Below are 17,315 nucleotides of genomic sequence, written 5' to 3'. Positions count from 1 at the left end.
CTTGCTCATATTGTACAACAAAATGAGTTTTGTGAATTTCGGTAATTGATATATGATGGTAAAAGTCGAAGTAGACTAAGAAAATCCCTTTTTGTTGGTGAATAATAAACAGATTGATGTGGAATTGTTTAAAACACAATTTTTATATGCAAACTTGTAAATAATTTATGGTAATTTGCTGCCTGTAAACAAAGTCCCGAACTGTTTTTAAAAAAAACACTATAGCTTTGGCAGCAGCAGTAGAAAATTTGAAGTATTTATGGGTCTTCGCAGAAGTCTCTTACATCAGTAGTTGGAACACACAGTAGCTCTGAGAGATGTAAATGTCTCTTGTGTATCAATATTTTAAGAGTCAACAACAGGCCATGTACGTCAGTGAGAGATTCCAGAGTATAGTCACGTCTTTAACTTTTTTTTAAACAGTTGATGCTATTTTATGTGCCAAACATCAGAATAAATCTGTGTCATACAGGTCAAAAGCACAAAAAAAAGCCCTTCAATTCATCATGTCTGCATGTCTGCACCAGTTTTTTAAAAAAAAAACAAGCACCAAAGTATTCTAATACTATTTTCCAGCACTTGGCCAATAGCCTTGTATGCCTTGGCAAAGCAAGTGCACATCTAAATACTCCTTAAGTGTTATAAGGGTTGCTGTCTTTACCACCTTTTATAGGCAGTTAGCTTTTACTCCGAGTGGAAAAAGAAATCCTCATATACCTCTAAGCATGCTGTCTCCTGGTCATAGATCCTTCCACGAAGGGAAAGGTTCCTCTGTGTCTAGTCTATTCATGCCGCTTATAGTGTTATGCATCCCGATCATGTACCCACTCAGTCTTCTCTCTTCCTAAGAAGATAACCTCAGTCTATCCAAGGTCTCTTCATAACTAAAACTTCCAACCCAGGCAATATCCTGGTAAATCTTCTCTAGTACCTCCTCCATTATAATGACATTTCTCCTATAATGTGAATTCCAGAGCTGCACACAGTAACCAATGTTTTATACTGTCCCAGAATAACCTCCCTGCTACTAAAATCTCCGTCTTGGCTAACAAAGGCAAGTATCCCATTTGCTGCCTTAATTTCTTATCTTCCCATTTCCCCTACCTTAAGGGACCAGTCAACATGTGCACCAAGACCGCTGTGATCCTTGATACTACGTAAGGTCCTACTGTTCCATCATGTATCCCCTTATCTTGTTTGTTCTGCCCAAGTGCATCACTTGGCATATTGCATCCTATTTGCCACTGATCAGCCCATCTGACTAGCCCCTCTATATCCTCCCGTAATAAAGGACTGTCCTCTCCACTATTTATTACTCCACCAATTTTTGAATAATCCATGAGCTTATTGATCAACCTTCTGACAATCGGGTCCTAATCATTTATATATTACACAAATAGTGTGGACCTCAACACTGTCTGCAGAGCCCACTGGACACTGAGTTCCAGTCACACAAATATCCCTTGACCATCATCCTCTGCTTCCTGCCAATAATTCAATTCTGGATCCAAATGGCCAAATTTCCATTTAATTCCATGTGCCCTTACCTTCTGTATTGGTCTCCCATGCAAGACCCTGTCAAAAACCTTGAAGTCCAAAAAAACTATGTCAATTTAAAGTAAAATGTCTTCATATTTTGATGGTCTTCCAGGTGAAGTTAATGCAAAGTTTGTGAGAAGATTTGTAGCTCGAGTGCTTGATGTTGTGGTTCTGTTCGCCGAGCTGGGAATTTGTGTTGCAAACATTTCGTCCCCTGTCTAGGTGACCGACTCAGTGCTTGGGAGCCTCCTGTGAAATGCTTCAGTGATCTTTCCTCCGACATTTGTAGTGGTTTGAATCTGCCACTTCTGGTTGTCAGTTTCAGCTGTCCGTTGCAGTGGTCGGTATATTGGGTCCAGGTCGATGTGCTTATTGATTTGAATCTGTGGATGAGTGCCATGCCTTTAGGAATTCCCTGGCTGTTCTCTGTTTGGTTTATCCTATAATAGTAGTGTTGTCCCAGTCGAATTCATGTTGCTTGTCATCTGCGTGTGTGGCTACTAAGCATAGCTGGTCGAGTCGTTTCGTGGCCACTCATCCACAGATTCAATCAATAAGCACATCGACCTGGACCCAAGATACTGACCACTGCAACGGACAGCTGGAACTGACAACCGGAAGCGGCAGAATCAAACCACTACAAATGCCGGAGGAAAGATCACAGAAGCGCTTCACAGGAGGCTCCCAAGCACTGAGGATTTCACCTAAACAGGGTAAGAAATGTCTGCAACACAAATTCCCAGCTCGGCGAACAGAACCACAACAACAAAGTTAATACAAAGTTGGTTTTATCCATGTTTTAGTTGAAGACAAACATGGTAGGTAACCCTTAAGCTATTTAACGAATTTACATTCAGTCCCTTTGCAACATACTCAGTCTGGGCACAGAGAATTCCCTCTCGCCTTTGTGCACAAAATGTGTTTACTAACTCTGTGCAGAAGTAAGTACCAGAATTTAATATAATGATATACTAAATCTCTTAAAATGAATTCCCCTATCACTCAACATGTGAATGTTCAGCAAATGAAAGAAATTCTAAAATTCAATAAAAAAAATTAAAATTGAGAAAAACTACTTTACAGTCAAGGTTGATGTCATCTCGTGTGACATTACACTAGATCTTGATTTGCATAATTGATTGCAAATACTGTATATGGTCATAGAGATATATAACACAGAAACAGACCCTTTCGTCCAACCCGCCATTCCAAATAAATCTAGTCCCATTTGCATGCATTTGGTCCATATTTCTCTAAACCCATCCTATTCCTATATACATCCAGATGCTCCTTAAATATCGGAATTGGATCAGCCTCCACCACTTCCTCTGGCAGCTTATTCCGTATATGCACCATTGTCTGCGTGAAAATGTTGTCCCTTAGGTCCCTTTTAAATCATTCACCTCTCATCTTAAACCAATACCCCCTAGTTTTGGACTTTCCCACCTCTGGAAAAAGATGTTGCCTATTTATTTTATCTATGCCCCTCATGATTTAAAAACTTCAATAAGGTCACCCCTCAGCCTCTGATGCTCCAGAAAAAATAGTCCCAGCCTATTCAGCCTCTCCATATAGGTCAAACCCTCCGACCCAGACAACATCCTTGTAAATCTTTCCTGAACCCTTTCAAGTTTCACAACACCCTTCCTATAGCGGGAGACCAGAATTGCATGCAGTATGCCAATAGTGGCTTAACCAATGTCCTGTACAGGTGCCACATGACCTCCCAACTCCTACTCAATGCACTGACCAATAAAGGCAAGAATACCAAAAGTCATCTTCAATATCCCCTCTACCTGTGACTCTACTTTCAAGGACCTAAAACATGCACTTCAAGGTCTCTTTGTTCAGTAACATTCCCCAGCTCCTTACCATTAAGTCCTGCCCTGATTTGCCTTTCCAAAATGCTGCACCTCACATCAATTTCAATTAAACTCCATCTGCCACTCCTTGGCCTCTGGCTGATCTGATCAAGATCCCATTGTACTCTGAGGGAACTTTCACTGTCCACTACACCTCCAATTTTCATGTCGTATGCAAACTTGCTAGCCATGTTTCCTATGTTCACATTCAAATCATTTATATAAAAGACAAAAAGTAGTAGAGCCAGAATGAATCCTTATGGCGCACCGCTAGTCACAGGTCTCCATTTTGAAACGCAACCTTCCACCAGCACCATCTGTCTTCTACCTTCGAGCCAGTTCTGCATCCAAATAGCTACTTCTCTCTATATTTCCTGTGATCTAACCTTGCTAACCAATCTATCTTGAGGAACCTTGTTGATAGCCTTACTGAAGTCCATGTAGATCACGTCTGCCATTCTTCCCTCATCAATCCTCTTTATTACTACTTCAAAAAAAGTCAGTCAAGTTTGTGAGACATGATTTCCTATGCACAAAGCCATGTTGACTCTCCCTACTCAGCCCTTGCCTTTCCAAATTTGTGTAAATCCTGTCCCTCAGGATTCCTTCCAACAACTTCCCCATCACAAATATCAGGCTCACTAGTCTATAGTTCCCTGGTTTTGCCTTACCACTTTTCCTTAAATAGTGGCATCACATTAGGCAGCCTCCACTCTTCTGGCACCTTGCCTGTGGTTACCGATGATACAAGTATGTTATGACACAGGGTAAATCCCTCTGTTAATTTAAACCAGACACACACAAAAGCTTACCTTGCACTGTCATCTGTTAAATTTTAAGTGGCAAAGAACTATCTGAAATATCACTATTTACAGAAAAATTTAAGTTTTATTCTCAAAGTCCAAAAGAGAACATTCAACAACAACTATTTACAACTCGTTTCTCTTAAACCTATCTTTTACCTCCCATTCCAAAATACTGGTCCAATAAAGTACATCTTAAATTTACGTCAAATCAATTTCAAAACCAGCTATCATCTTCAGATGTCAAACTTTCTCTGTAGATTTCTATAGGTCGGCTTCGGGGTTCTGCTGCACTAAGTTCTTATGGACAAGTAAATTTCAGAGAGCTAGTCTGCTGGTAGTTGTGTCTTGGTTGGCTGCTCACTGGTCCAATAAAAACCATGGTTCAGATTTACAAAGGAAAAATCGCATCTCAAAGTCAGCCAGCTGTGTCCATTCTCCTTCGTAGATTTTCCTGGGTTGTCTTTTCTTCAATCTTCTGTCACAATTTTTTTTATAGACAGGAACCTTTCAAAGAGCTTGGCAGTTGTTGTTTGCTTGGCTATTCTTTGCTGTTCTCCCCCTAACTGTTCAAAACATCCATTTTTATCCCCCAAAACATCAGATTATTTCATTGGTTTGATGTCATCCAAAACAGTAAAATTCAAATTCAATTGAACTTTGCTATCTGGGGCATAATTTAAACTTGCCAAATTTGAATTTTTGTACAATGGCAACGCAGCTGCAACTATTTGTTTCAACAAATGTTACATTTTAAAATTTTTCAGTACACTCTGTGCTTCTCAAGGGCTGTGCCAGCTCCCACAATCCCAATAACATGATCACCTCTTATTTTTCAGTTTCACCCAAATAGCTTCCCTGGATGTATTCCCAGAAATATCCCCCCACCAATCACAGCCATATTGTTATGCCTAATCAAAAACACTAGTCCCTCTCCTCTCTTCCCCCTTTTTGATTCTTCATGATAGCATCGATACCCCGAAACCTTAAGCCGCCAGTCCTGTCCATCCCTTAGCCACATCTTTGTTGTGATATCAATCCTACCTCATTCTCTACCTTGTTCCTGCCTGCCCGGTCTGTTTGACTTACTCTTTTTCCTGACTGTACCAATTTCAAACTGATCACTTTCCTCACTATCTCCCTGCATCCCACCACCACCATCTCCTCCCCCTCTCTCTCTCCGCGCCCCCCCCCTCCCCCCCCTTACAGGTTTAAATCTTCACAAGCAGCTCTAGCAAATCTCCCTACCCATATGCTATTCCCCTTCCATTTCAGGTGCAATCCATCCTTCTTACACAGGTCACTGCTACCACAGAAGACATTCTAATGATCCAGCTCCTCAGTCACACATTCATCTGCTCTATCCTCCTATTCCTACCCTTACGAGCTCAAGGCACTGGGAGTAATAGAGATATTACTACCCTTGAGGACCTACTTCTTAAATTTCTGCCTAATTTCCTGTGTTCTCTCCTCAGAGTCTCATCCTTTTCACTCCTTATGTCATTACAACTACCTCCTGCTTGTCCTGCTTCCCTGTAAGAATATAATGTACCATCTCAGAGTTATCTTTGATCCTGGCTTTAGGGAGGCAACACACTGTTCAGATGTCTCGTTGTCAGCCACAGAATTGTCTGGGCCTCCAACTAAAGAGTCCTCTATCACATTCAATTGCTTGGGACCTGGCATTCCCCTTGTTTCACTGCAGCCAATCTTAGTACCAGAATCTTGTACTACATGCCTTGAACTCCCGTAGTACATGCCTCCCTCTTCTATCTTTCCTGGAGGTCATGTATCTACTTGACTGTACATTCAGTTTGTCTCCTTCCCTGCAGCTGCCATCCATCACACCCCAGCTCCTGTAAATTCCTCATTGCTTCTAACTGCCACTCTAACCAATCCATGCAATTCAATAGGTTTTGCAACCAAACATACTTTCTGCCGACATAATCATCAGTAACCTGGAAACTCTCCCTAATCTCCAGCATACAACAGGAAAAGCATATCACATCTTTGCACCTTAACAATCTTACTGCTCTAAAAACACTGTTCCAGGCTAGCTTAGTACCTATGAAGTTTAGTCAAGAGACAGGTCACACTAACAACATATAATCAAAAAAATCCTCTCTCTACTCACTATTGTAGATTCACAAAAGAAAACTAATAAGGTTGTACTTTAAAAGCCACTTAACTGCGCTCTCGCTGTGAGCTCTCACACACCGGCTTCTCCAAGGTCAGCTGTGAATTTCGTGTTGATTTATTTTCTTAGAACGAACTCCGATGTCCAGAGATACCTGAAAATAGGCAGCAGTTGTGCAGGTTACTGGTGGGTCAGACAGCAGTTTAGGTTTTTTTCTCTGTTTTGAATCATTGTCCACATGGTCACTGCCCTTTGTCTGTCTTCCTCCCTTTTTAAAGTGCCTTTGTTTTGATTTTTTTTTCCCCAAAATGCCAAAGAATGCAGCAGCGTATTAAACACTAATTGCTGCTCTTAGAATTCAAATAAATCAACTCCAATACTGGGAATACCTTAAAGGGAACAGCTCTTAAAACCTCAGCTTTTTCCCGTGCTCCATCTGAAGTCAACTTTGGAGGATGGATGGAACACTGACTCTGTGCTTATTCTGAAATCACTTGTTTCTCCTCTCCTCAAATGTCGAAATCATTTGATGACAGAAACTTCTCCAGTGGAGAAAAGTAAATCTCCTACCGAGCCATAAATTTTCGGTCTTTGATGCCATGTAACTTCTGCAAAAATGAAACATCTCAAATGTTCGTAGCACAAAATATTTGTCTTTGAGCATTGATGTGGGACAACTTTTTGATGGACAAAATATTCACTATGTTCTTTTTCAAGACTATTTCAACAAACATAATGATTATTTGTAATAAAAACAGAAAATGCGAAAGAAACTCCTTAGCTCTGGCAGCATCTGTGAAGAGACCAACAATACTAACGTTGAGTCCAATATGACTCTTCCTGTGATTCAAAACATTAATTCTGTTTTTCTCCCCCCAAAGATGTTGCCAGGCTTGCTGAGTTTCTCCAGCACTTTTTTCTTTTATTTCAGATTTTCATCATCTGCAGTGTTTTGCTTTTATTCTTTTAATTATTTAATTTTACTTGAAGTAAATTTGGTTATGTGCTCTTGTTATTACTGAAATCATATTTCTGTGATTTTAAAATTGTTGTATCTAAGCAAGCTCCCTGTCAACTTTCCACTTAAAGTTTTCTATATTTAGAGTGGAAACTGCCTTTCAAAACCTGTTGCTCTATAAACATGCTGTCCCCCTAGTGGAAAAGGAGCAGCACTACCAATTGTAGTAGTTTGTAATTCCAAAGTAACAACTCTCCAGACAACAACAGGCACTTTATATTCTAAATATCATCTAACCATCCCGCATCATCACTTTCATTTAGACACATCACTATGTCTTGACTCACCATTTGTGTTCTTTGTATGGTTGATGTTAGGATAGAGCATTGACATGCAAATTGAAATCTCTTTCTTCACATTTTGTAACTTATAAGAATTGCTGCAAGTATTTCAGACAAATTCTGAAAATGAGCATCATTGGACATAATGCGTAAAGTCTTAATAAAGAACTTGGTGTACTTGGGAATAAATTAGTTGCAGAATTCAACAGATCCTTTACTTCAAATCCTCAGTAAAACAATTAAAAAGAACAAATGGCAGCATGATGTCATACATGGTTGTCTTTTTATTTTCCAGATTTGAAGGTGTCCTTGAAAATATCTTCAGCAAACGACAGAAAATCAGAGTAACCTGTTTAAATTTAGAGCTGAGACTGAAAGAGTTGGAACTAAAAATATATTATTATAAACGGCACCAGCAATATGCCAAACTGTTTTCCTGTGACCATGCAATGGAAAAGGTAATTGCTTCGTAGTTAACTTTTTGTGGGTGGGAAAATTGACTGACCCGCTTGCTGCCTCGTTTCTATAGTTATTTTAAATTAATTCTGTATTTGAGCTACTCATTGTTCCCTGAAAAACACTTCTTCCTTATTGCTACTGACTGACTATGGTTCAGTGAAAAGCACTTTTGCCTCTGTGTCAAGAGGCTGTGTGTTCACTCCTACTTCAGGACTTGAACTCAATTGCATAAACTGACAGTCCAGTTTTTTTGAGTATTGAGGAGACACTGCACCTTCAGAGATTGTCTTTCAAAAGAAGCATTAATGTGAGGATCTGTCTGTTCTGTCAGGTGAATGTGAAAAAAACTCTGGCGCTATTTCAAAGAGGAGCAGGGAAATGATTCCCAGTTTTCTGACCAATATCAGTCAACATCACAGCTCTTGATTAACCAGTTGCTTTCACACTTCTGTTTATGGGAGCTTACTGTATGCCAACTTTTTCCATGTTGCATTAGTAATAAAAGTTTAAAACTACTTCATTGACTGTAAAGTGATTTGGGATGTGCAGTCGTTATGAAGCTTGCTGTTTAAATCCAAGTTTTTCTTCTAGTGTTTATTAAAATGACATCAAAGGATGATCCAGACTTTGCATGTAATGTTTTCTATGCGCACAATGCTTGTTTGCACCCGTAACTCCAGAAAAAAGTAAGGGAGTTGCAAAAGCAAATTATTTTGCGAGTGAATGTGTTAGACCACAGTAATGCTATGATCACTATATTGAAATACAATAGAATGAATTTAAATTGGTGAAACTTTGCAATTAAGTTGAAAAAGAACAAACTTCAGTTTTGATATGGTTAAATACATAGTGTAACAGGCTACACAAGTCTTGTTATATCCAGGTGTAATAGAATAGAGTCTATTTTAGTCCTTTATATTGATTAATTAATGATAAAGTTGTTTTGTGAAGTAGGTAGAAGCTGCTTTCTTTGTTTTGACGTGTCCCTGTTTACTTTTTTATACTTTCCACTGCATGCATCAGATGCAAATGTTACTTTGATTTCCATATGTTCTTGTTGGTGTTAATGACTTTAAAACCTTTTTATCTCTTACTAATATGCTTTTAGTTTTGCACATCAAATGACTACAGTGACAAAGTAACTATGTAATAAGACTGAACCATGGTGCTTCTCTTGCATCCAGTACAGCTCAAACTGGATCTTTAATAATAAGCACCTTGGCACAGCATGTTTTTGAAGATACAAACTGCTTCTCCCTATCTTTTGTGTCACCAGTGGAAGGATTATTTGTATGGCTGAGGGAGCCATTTATGAAGTGAATGATCTCCGTGATAACAGGTTATATTAAAGGGCCCCACCTTATTTATGAAGAATATACCAATTCCAGGATGCTTTGGTGGAAACTTGTTCGTTTATACTTCCCACTTCAATTGTTTCTCCCCTTACACTGACTGACTTTATGTCTACACATCTAAGGTGTTTTTTTTAAGAGATCAAATAAAAACAAGATTAGATTGTTCCATAAGGGCACTATAACTTGGATAATAATTTTAAAGGAACCTTATTAAAATCAAAACAAAATGCTATTCAATTGGGTAAAAGTGCGCTCCAGCCCCTATGGTATACATATATAAGTAATTATTTTTAATCCACCTGTTTAAACTAGTTATTGACATACCTGGGTCAGGTGAGACTTGAACCCAGACTTTCTGGTTCTGAGATGGGACACTACCACTGCACCACAAGATTCTTGTATATCTAAGTTGTTTTCATAGAATAGAATTCCTACAGTGTCTGGAAGCAGCCCATTGAGTCCACAATGCCCCTCTTAAAAAGTATCCAGCCCAGATGCACCCACTAACCTATCCCTGTAACTTTTCATTTCCCATGGTTATTCTACTAGCCTCACACTCCCTCGGGATGCTATAGGCAATTTAGCATGGCAAATCAATCAGACCTGCACATCTTGGAACTGTGGGGGCGAATGAACCAGAGCACATAGACGAAACCCATACAGACACTGGGAGAATTTGCAAACTCTGCACAAACAGTCATCCAAAGCTGAAATCAAACCCAATTCCCTGGCATTGTGAGGCAGCAAAGCTAACCACTGAGCCATTGTGTTGCCCATTTAATCATCCTGTTCAAATATGTTCTGACACATCTCCTGCACAGGTTGGAATTGAACACTATCGCAACCATTGTTGCATATGTTTTCCAATCAGACTGTTCAGGGATGTCATTACACACCTTCAGAGCAGGTGGGAATTGAACCAAGGCTCTCTTATCCAGAGACATTACCACAGTGTCACAGAAACTCATAACAACCAAAGCACAGGTATTTTTTACTTAACCTGATCAGAGATGTTATTAGATACCCCTAAAGCAAGTGGGACATGAGCCTAGGTTTCTGGCTCAAAGGTAAGGAAATAACCAGTGTACCAAATGATCCTCCTGACAAGCACTGTGCACTTTTGCCTGAAACAGCTCTGTCTTATTTAAGTAGGTTAAGGAGCAAATCCCAGTTGCAGACACCTTGGGTTAAAACGTAAATTCAGCACAAACAGTGTGCAGATATTAGATTAGGTTCCCTACAGTATAGAAACAGGCCCTTCAGCCCAACAAGTCCACACTGACCTTCCGGAGATTAACCCATCCATTTCCCTCTGACTAATGCACCTCACACTATGGGCAATTTAGCCTGGCCAATTCATTGACCTGCATATCTTTTTGGATTGTGGGAGCACCCAGAGGAAACCCACGCAGTCACTGAGAGAATGTCCAAACTTCACACATTCGGTAATCCGAGGCTGGAATTGAACCTAAGTCCCTGATGCTGTGAGGCTGCAGTGCTAACCACTGAGCTTCCGTGCTGCTCAGTCAATATCTGCCAGTCAATGCACAACACCGGTTGACTTTATTGCCTGTGATTGTTAAACAGGTAACATCCATCAGCAGGCTCAATTAGATACCAACAAGTTGTGGAGAAAGGTTTTTTTGCTCCAGTATTTACACATTGCAACTGGGTGTGGTATTACTCTTCTGTAGTGTAGAAATCAAATTGAAAATATAAAAATGTGAAGTGTAAAGAAACAAGGTTAGAAATATTTGGTAGGACAGGTAGCATTTAAGGGAGAACAATTGATTTAACAGAAATTTAAGAAAAGATATTTCATTGTAGGCAGTTCAGAGAAGGTTCAGTAGGATGATCCCCTTCATGTGGAGGAATTGTCATCAGAACAAAGATTAAACAGGTTGAGACTATTAATTAGTATTTAGCAGAATGAGAGGTGATCTCATTGAAACTAGGATTCTTTACAGGCCTGACAGGGTAAATGCTAAGAGGATGGTTCTTCTCATGGGACAATCTAGGATAAGAGTAACGACTCTCAGAATAATGGGGCATCAGTTCAAGACTGAGATGATGGGGAAATTAATCCCTCAGATGGTTGAGAGTTTTTGAAACTGCTCACCATAAAGAGCTGTGGTGGTAGTCCTTGTGTATATTTAAGGCTATAATTGATTCTTGATCATGAGGGGAATTGAGGGTAATGGAGAAAGAGCAGGACAGTGGATGCAAGGAACATTGGATCAACCTAGATCCAGTCGAATAGCAGAGTAGGCTGAAGGGGCTCAACAGCCTTCTTGTGTTTCAATTTCATATGGTCTTTGAAGTTTCCTTGCTAGGTGGAAACGGGATTTGTCGTGTATAACATGAGAAGGCCAGGAATGGACATCTAATTAGAATCCTGACATCATCCAGTCATCTTCTGGCTTTGTTCCAAACCCTTTGTTCTGGCTGTACTCTTGAACAAAGTTAGCACCTGTTGAGCGTGCACACCATGATAACCAAACCATGGATTAAATGTACTTCATCTTGTGATTTTGCAGTGTGACCCTTGCTGAAAACAAAAAACTTAATCTGGTGTTTATATTGTTTTAAAATCTGAAGTTGTTTCTTCTGAATTATTTTCAAGTTAATGAATTTTTATAGTACAGGTAATTCTTTTAAAGTGAGTTACATCTTTAACAACTATTTGATTTAACTTGACAATCTACCTATTGGATCTTTAGGCATCTTGCAAGCATGAAGGCAGGCTGGCATCATTAATTACACAACACAATCATATTCAACAAAAGCTGAAAATTACAGAGAAAATGCTTGAAGAGAACAGTAACTGGTTGCATCGTGTGGAAAATGAAATGTGTTTATTCGGCCAAGACGGAAAGATGCCTCAGGTAGCACTAAAATAATTTTCTTCTTATCCTTTTTGTACATTTAAGGTTCTTAGTATTGTACAGTATACAATGCTTTAATCTGTTACATGTAAGGCTCTTTGAAACTATATTTTGTTCCATGATCACCTCACTAGAGATCTTGTCCCCCACGGCTCCCCACTCTTTATTTCCCTAACCTCCAACAGCCGCTTACAATCTCTTCCCAAACATCCACAAGCAGAATCATCCTGACAGGTGTATTGTTTGTTTCAACTGGTTCCTGTCTCACTGAACTTGTGTTTCTATCTCAATTTTGTTTTTCTGCATTTTGGGCTCTTTCCAACTATCTTCAACATTGTTCTGATGACCTAACCACCTTCTCTTCACTTGGGTGTGCAGTCTCTGTGCATTTCTGTCCAGTGTCAGAATAGTCTAAGGGCTGACTGTTCCTTTTGAAGAATGTCTGAACAGCCCCCATCCACCACTACTCTTCTTCATCTATGGAGCTCATTCTCAATTGATCACTTTCTCCACTAAATTGTCTCAGTTTCTCCAAACATCACTAGTGGGTGTCTTACAGTGCGAAATGTGGCATACACCATGTTCCAGTCCAACTTGGGAGCACCATCCAACAACTCTTCCTTAGGTATGTTGATAGCTGTCCCAATGCTACTTCCTGCCCTGTCTGGGGCTGGAAAATTTAGTCCGTTTTGCTTCCAATTTTCATCCTCTCCACAGCTTTACCTGGTCCATTTCTGACATTTCTCTCCCCTTACTTTACTTTATTTCCATTTCCAGGGATAGTCAGCTTACTGATTTTATTTAGAAACCCTCTAACTTGTACATCTAGTATGACTTTGCTTCCACATGATCTGCTTTCTGTAAGGACTCCATTCCATTCTCCCTTGTTTTCTTTTTCTCTGTTACATATGTTCTGATGCTAGCTTCCACAATGGTGCTTTTAACATGACTTCTTTCTTCCTCACTAAAATTGACAGGGCCCTCAACTGTGTACAATTTATTTCCCAAATCTGCCCTCACCCATTCTAATCCCTCCAGGGTCACTTATCCAAGCTTTCCAACCAACCAACCAACCCTTGCCATTCAGCCCGATCATACCAAACACCTCTTTCCTCTCGTCCCTTCTTGGCATTCCATAACGACCATTCCGTGCACAACACTGATCCATTTGTCCATCACCCTGACATCTCTCATCTTCAGCATTACACTCTGACTCTCCTCCCTGCCCCACCTTTCCATGCAATCACAAATGGTGCAACATTTTTTTTCCCCTATAAAGGCGCACAGCTTCAAGGCCTCGGCCTCATTCTCTCAGCAGAGCAGGTAAGGGGTGTTTGGCAGTGGCTGCTTGAAGGCTCGGTGATGTTTGTTTAACGGTTTAAATTTGAATTTTTTTTTAAAAAAAGCACGGAGCGGACCCGGAAGCTGGTGTAGCGCAAGCTTACCTGGGTAAGTTGTTTTCCTATAATGGCGCACAGGAGAGGAACCCGAGGCACTACAGAGGTAGAGCCTCCCACCCGCTCTCCTCTCACCTAATAAGACCCGTTGTGGTAAGAAGTAAGTGCTGCATTTTGCTTATTCTCATGTTTAGACCTAGTTTTTTTAAAGGTTACTTTTAGAGGGATGGCAGTGAAGGCAGTGCAATGTTCCTCTTGCAACATGTTTGAGGTGAGGGATGCCATGGTCGTCCCTGCTGATTACACTTGCAGGAAGTGCACCCATCTCCAGCTCCTCCAAGACTGTGTTAGGGAACTGGTGCTGGAGTTGGATGAACTTAGGATCATCCGGGAGGCAGAGGGGTTCATAGATCGGAGCTTTAGGGAAGTAGTAACTCCAAAGATTGCAGACAGATGGGTGACAGTGAGGGGGAATGGGAGGAAGCAGCCAGTGCAGGGACCCCCTGCGGCCGTTCCCCTCAAGAACAAATATACCATTTGGATACTTGTGGGGGGGGATGACTTACCAGGGGTAAGCAATGGGGTTCAGGCCTCTGGCACGGAGCCTGTCCCTGTTCCTCAGAAGGGAAGGGTGAAGAGCAAAGCAATAGTTATTGGAGACTCGATAGTTCGGGGCACAGATAGGCGGTTTTGTGGGGGGGAGAGAGACTCACGATTGGTATGTTGCCTTCCAGGTGCAAGGGTACGTGATGTCTCTGATCGTGTTTTCTGGGTCATTAAGGGGGAGGCGGAGCAGCCCGAAGTCGTGGTCCACATTGGCACCAACGACATAGGTAGGAAGAGGGATGAGGATGTTAGGCAGGCTTTCAGGGAGCTAGGTTGGAAGCTCAGAGTTAGAACAAACAGAGTTGTTGTCTCTGGTTTGTTACCCGTGCCACGTGATAGAGAGTCGAGGAATAGGGAGAGAGAGCAGTTAAATGCGTGGCTACAGGAATGATGCAGGAGGGAGGGATTCCAGTTTCTGGATAACTGGGGTTCTTTCTGGGGAAGGTGGGCCCTCTATAAACAGGATGATCTACACCTGAACCTGAGGGGCACCAGTATCTTTGGGGGGAGGTTTGCTAGTGATCTTTCGGGAGGTTTAAAATAACTGCAGGGGCATGGGAACCTAGACAGTATTTTAGGGTGCAGGACCTGGAGTGTAGGGAGGTTAGGAACCAGGCATCAATCTCGAAGGATGGTGCCTGTAAATAGGAAGGTGGCTTGAAGTGTGTATATTTCAAAGCGAGAAGTATACGAAATAAGGTAGGTGAACTTGCAGCGTGTGTTGGTACTTGGGAGTTCAATGTTGTGGCTATTACGGAGACATGGGTAGAACAGGGACAAGATTGGTTGTTGTAGGTTCCAGGGTTTAAATGTTTTAGTAGGGTCAGAGGTGGGGGTAAAAGAGGGGGAGGTGTGGCATTGCTTGTCAAAGATAGTATTACAACAGTGGAAAGGACGATGGCTGAAGACTCACCATCTGAGGTAGTTTGGGCTGAGCTTAGAAATAGGAAAGGTGAGGTCACCCTGTTAGGAGTTTTCTACAGGCCTCCTAATAGTCCTAGACACGTAGAAAAAAGGATTGCGAGGATGATTCAGGAGAAGAGTGAAAGTAATACGGTGGTTGTTATGGGGGACTTTAACTTTCCAGATATTGACTGGGAAAGCTATAGCTCGAGTCCGTTAGATGGGTCAGTGTTTGTCCAGTGTGTGCAGGAGGGTTTCCTGACACAATATGTAGACAGGGCAACAAGAGGTGAGGCCATACTGGATTTGGTTCTGGGTAACGAACCAGGCCAGGTGTTAGAATTGGAGGTAGGTGAGCACTTTGGGGACAGTGACCACAATTCGGTGACTTTTACTCTAGTGATGGAGAGGGATAAGTGTGCACTACAGGGCAAGAGTTATAGCTGGGGGCAGGGAAATTATGATGCGGTGAGGCATGACTTAGGATGCGTGGCTTGGAAAAGTAGGCTTCAAGGGAAGGGTGCAATCGATATGTGGAGCTTGTTCGAGGAGCAACTACTGAGTGTCCTTGATAAGTATGTACCTGTCAGGCAGGGAGGAAAGAGTTGTGTGAGGGAGCCGTGCTGATGAATCTCTTCTGCATCCTACCCAAAGTCTCCACATCCTCCTCCTAGTGCAGCAACCAGAATTATGTACAATACTTCAAATGTGGCCTGATCAAAGTCTTATACATTTGCAAATGGCTCAAAGCTCATCTGCCTTATCTGTTACACTCCTTGCATTAAAATAAATACCCTCCATGTACATTATGCAGTTATTCCAACTAGACTTGCTTGATTTAGCCCCTCTCTTCAAACCTTCCACAAGCTGACCTACTGTTTTGATTTTTGTCCCATTGCTATGCAAGTTTAAACCCTCCTGAGTGACACTAGCAAACCGCCCTGCAAGGATATTGGAGCACCTCCAGTTTAGGTGCAACCCATCTTCCTTGTACAGATCCCAGTTGCCCTGGAAGAGATTTCAATGATCAAGGTATCTAAATCCCTCCTTCCTACATCAGCTCTTTAGCCATGTATTAAACTGTATTATCTTCCTATTTCTGGCTTCACTAGCACTTGGCATTGAGAGTAATCCTGAGATTATAACCTTCGAGGTCCTGTTTTTTAACTTCCTCTCTAACTCCCTTTGTTCCCTTTGCAGGACCTCATCACTCTTTCTGCTTATGTCGCTGGTACCAATATAGATTTCATCTTCTACCTGCTTACCCACCCCCTTCAGAATATCTTATGCATGCTCAAAGGTACGTTTGACCTTGGAACCAGGGAGGCAACACACCATCCTGGAGTCTCGCTCATGGTTTCAGAAATGCTTATGTGTGCTTCTGACTATAGAAGCCCCTACCAGAAATGCTCGCCTGCACCTCCAGTCTCCCTTATTCACAACAGAGCCAGTCGTGGTGCAATCAACCTGGCTGTTGCTATTGCTTTCCCCTGAGAGACCATTCCACACACACACCCACCCCATCAGTATCTAAAACAGTATATCTGTTTGAGAGGGAAATGGCCACAAGGCACTCCTGCACTACCTGTCCACACTTATTAGTCTTTATGCTGATCACACAACTCTCTCCTGTCTGTGTAGCCCCTGCTAATGGTGAGACCAGCTTGTTAAACACACTGTCCACAGTGTTTTCAGCCTCATGGGTGCTCTGCAGTGAGTCCATCCGCAACTCTACATATTTCCATGAGGCAAATTAGGAACTGCAGCTATAACACACTTCCCACGTATATGGACACACATTTGACACAGCCCATGAAGCAAATTGTTCTGAAGGTGGATATGACATGGATAAATAGCAATAAAATGTTGTTTGTGGCTGAAGATTCAAATCAAGCATTGAGTGTCCTAGTTGCTAATTTATTCAATTATACCTTACTGGATGGTGGTGGTAGCTCAATATCAATTGGCTAAATGGCTATTTGAAAACCCTGGACAAAGAGGACTAAAATAGGGTTGAAAAACATGAGTATTTCAAACCTTCAAAGAGAGTGATTCTACCCTGTGAAATTG

General features: G+C 41.4%; 1 protein-coding gene across 2 annotated transcripts in view; it reads left to right on the top strand.

Moving 5' to 3' along the window:
* The window catches only part of kif18a (kinesin family member 18A), a 93,211-nt gene that overhangs the window by 42,907 nt on the left and 32,989 nt on the right, over window positions 1-17,315 (top strand). For both annotated transcript variants that reach the window (XM_060839096.1, XM_060839097.1), the window contains 2 exons: window positions 7,936-8,098; window positions 12,175-12,339. In XM_060839096.1, coding sequence (XP_060695079.1) covers window positions 7,936-8,098; window positions 12,175-12,339 — 328 coding nt within the window. The remainder of the gene's footprint in view (window positions 1-7,935; window positions 8,099-12,174; window positions 12,340-17,315) is intronic.

This window comes from Hemiscyllium ocellatum, chromosome 18, assembly GCF_020745735.1.
Source record: "Hemiscyllium ocellatum isolate sHemOce1 chromosome 18, sHemOce1.pat.X.cur, whole genome shotgun sequence".
Taxonomy (NCBI): Eukaryota; Metazoa; Chordata; class Chondrichthyes; order Orectolobiformes; family Hemiscylliidae; genus Hemiscyllium; species Hemiscyllium ocellatum.
Note: the sequence above shows the minus strand (reverse complement) of the source record. Positions and strands in the feature narration are given on the sequence as shown.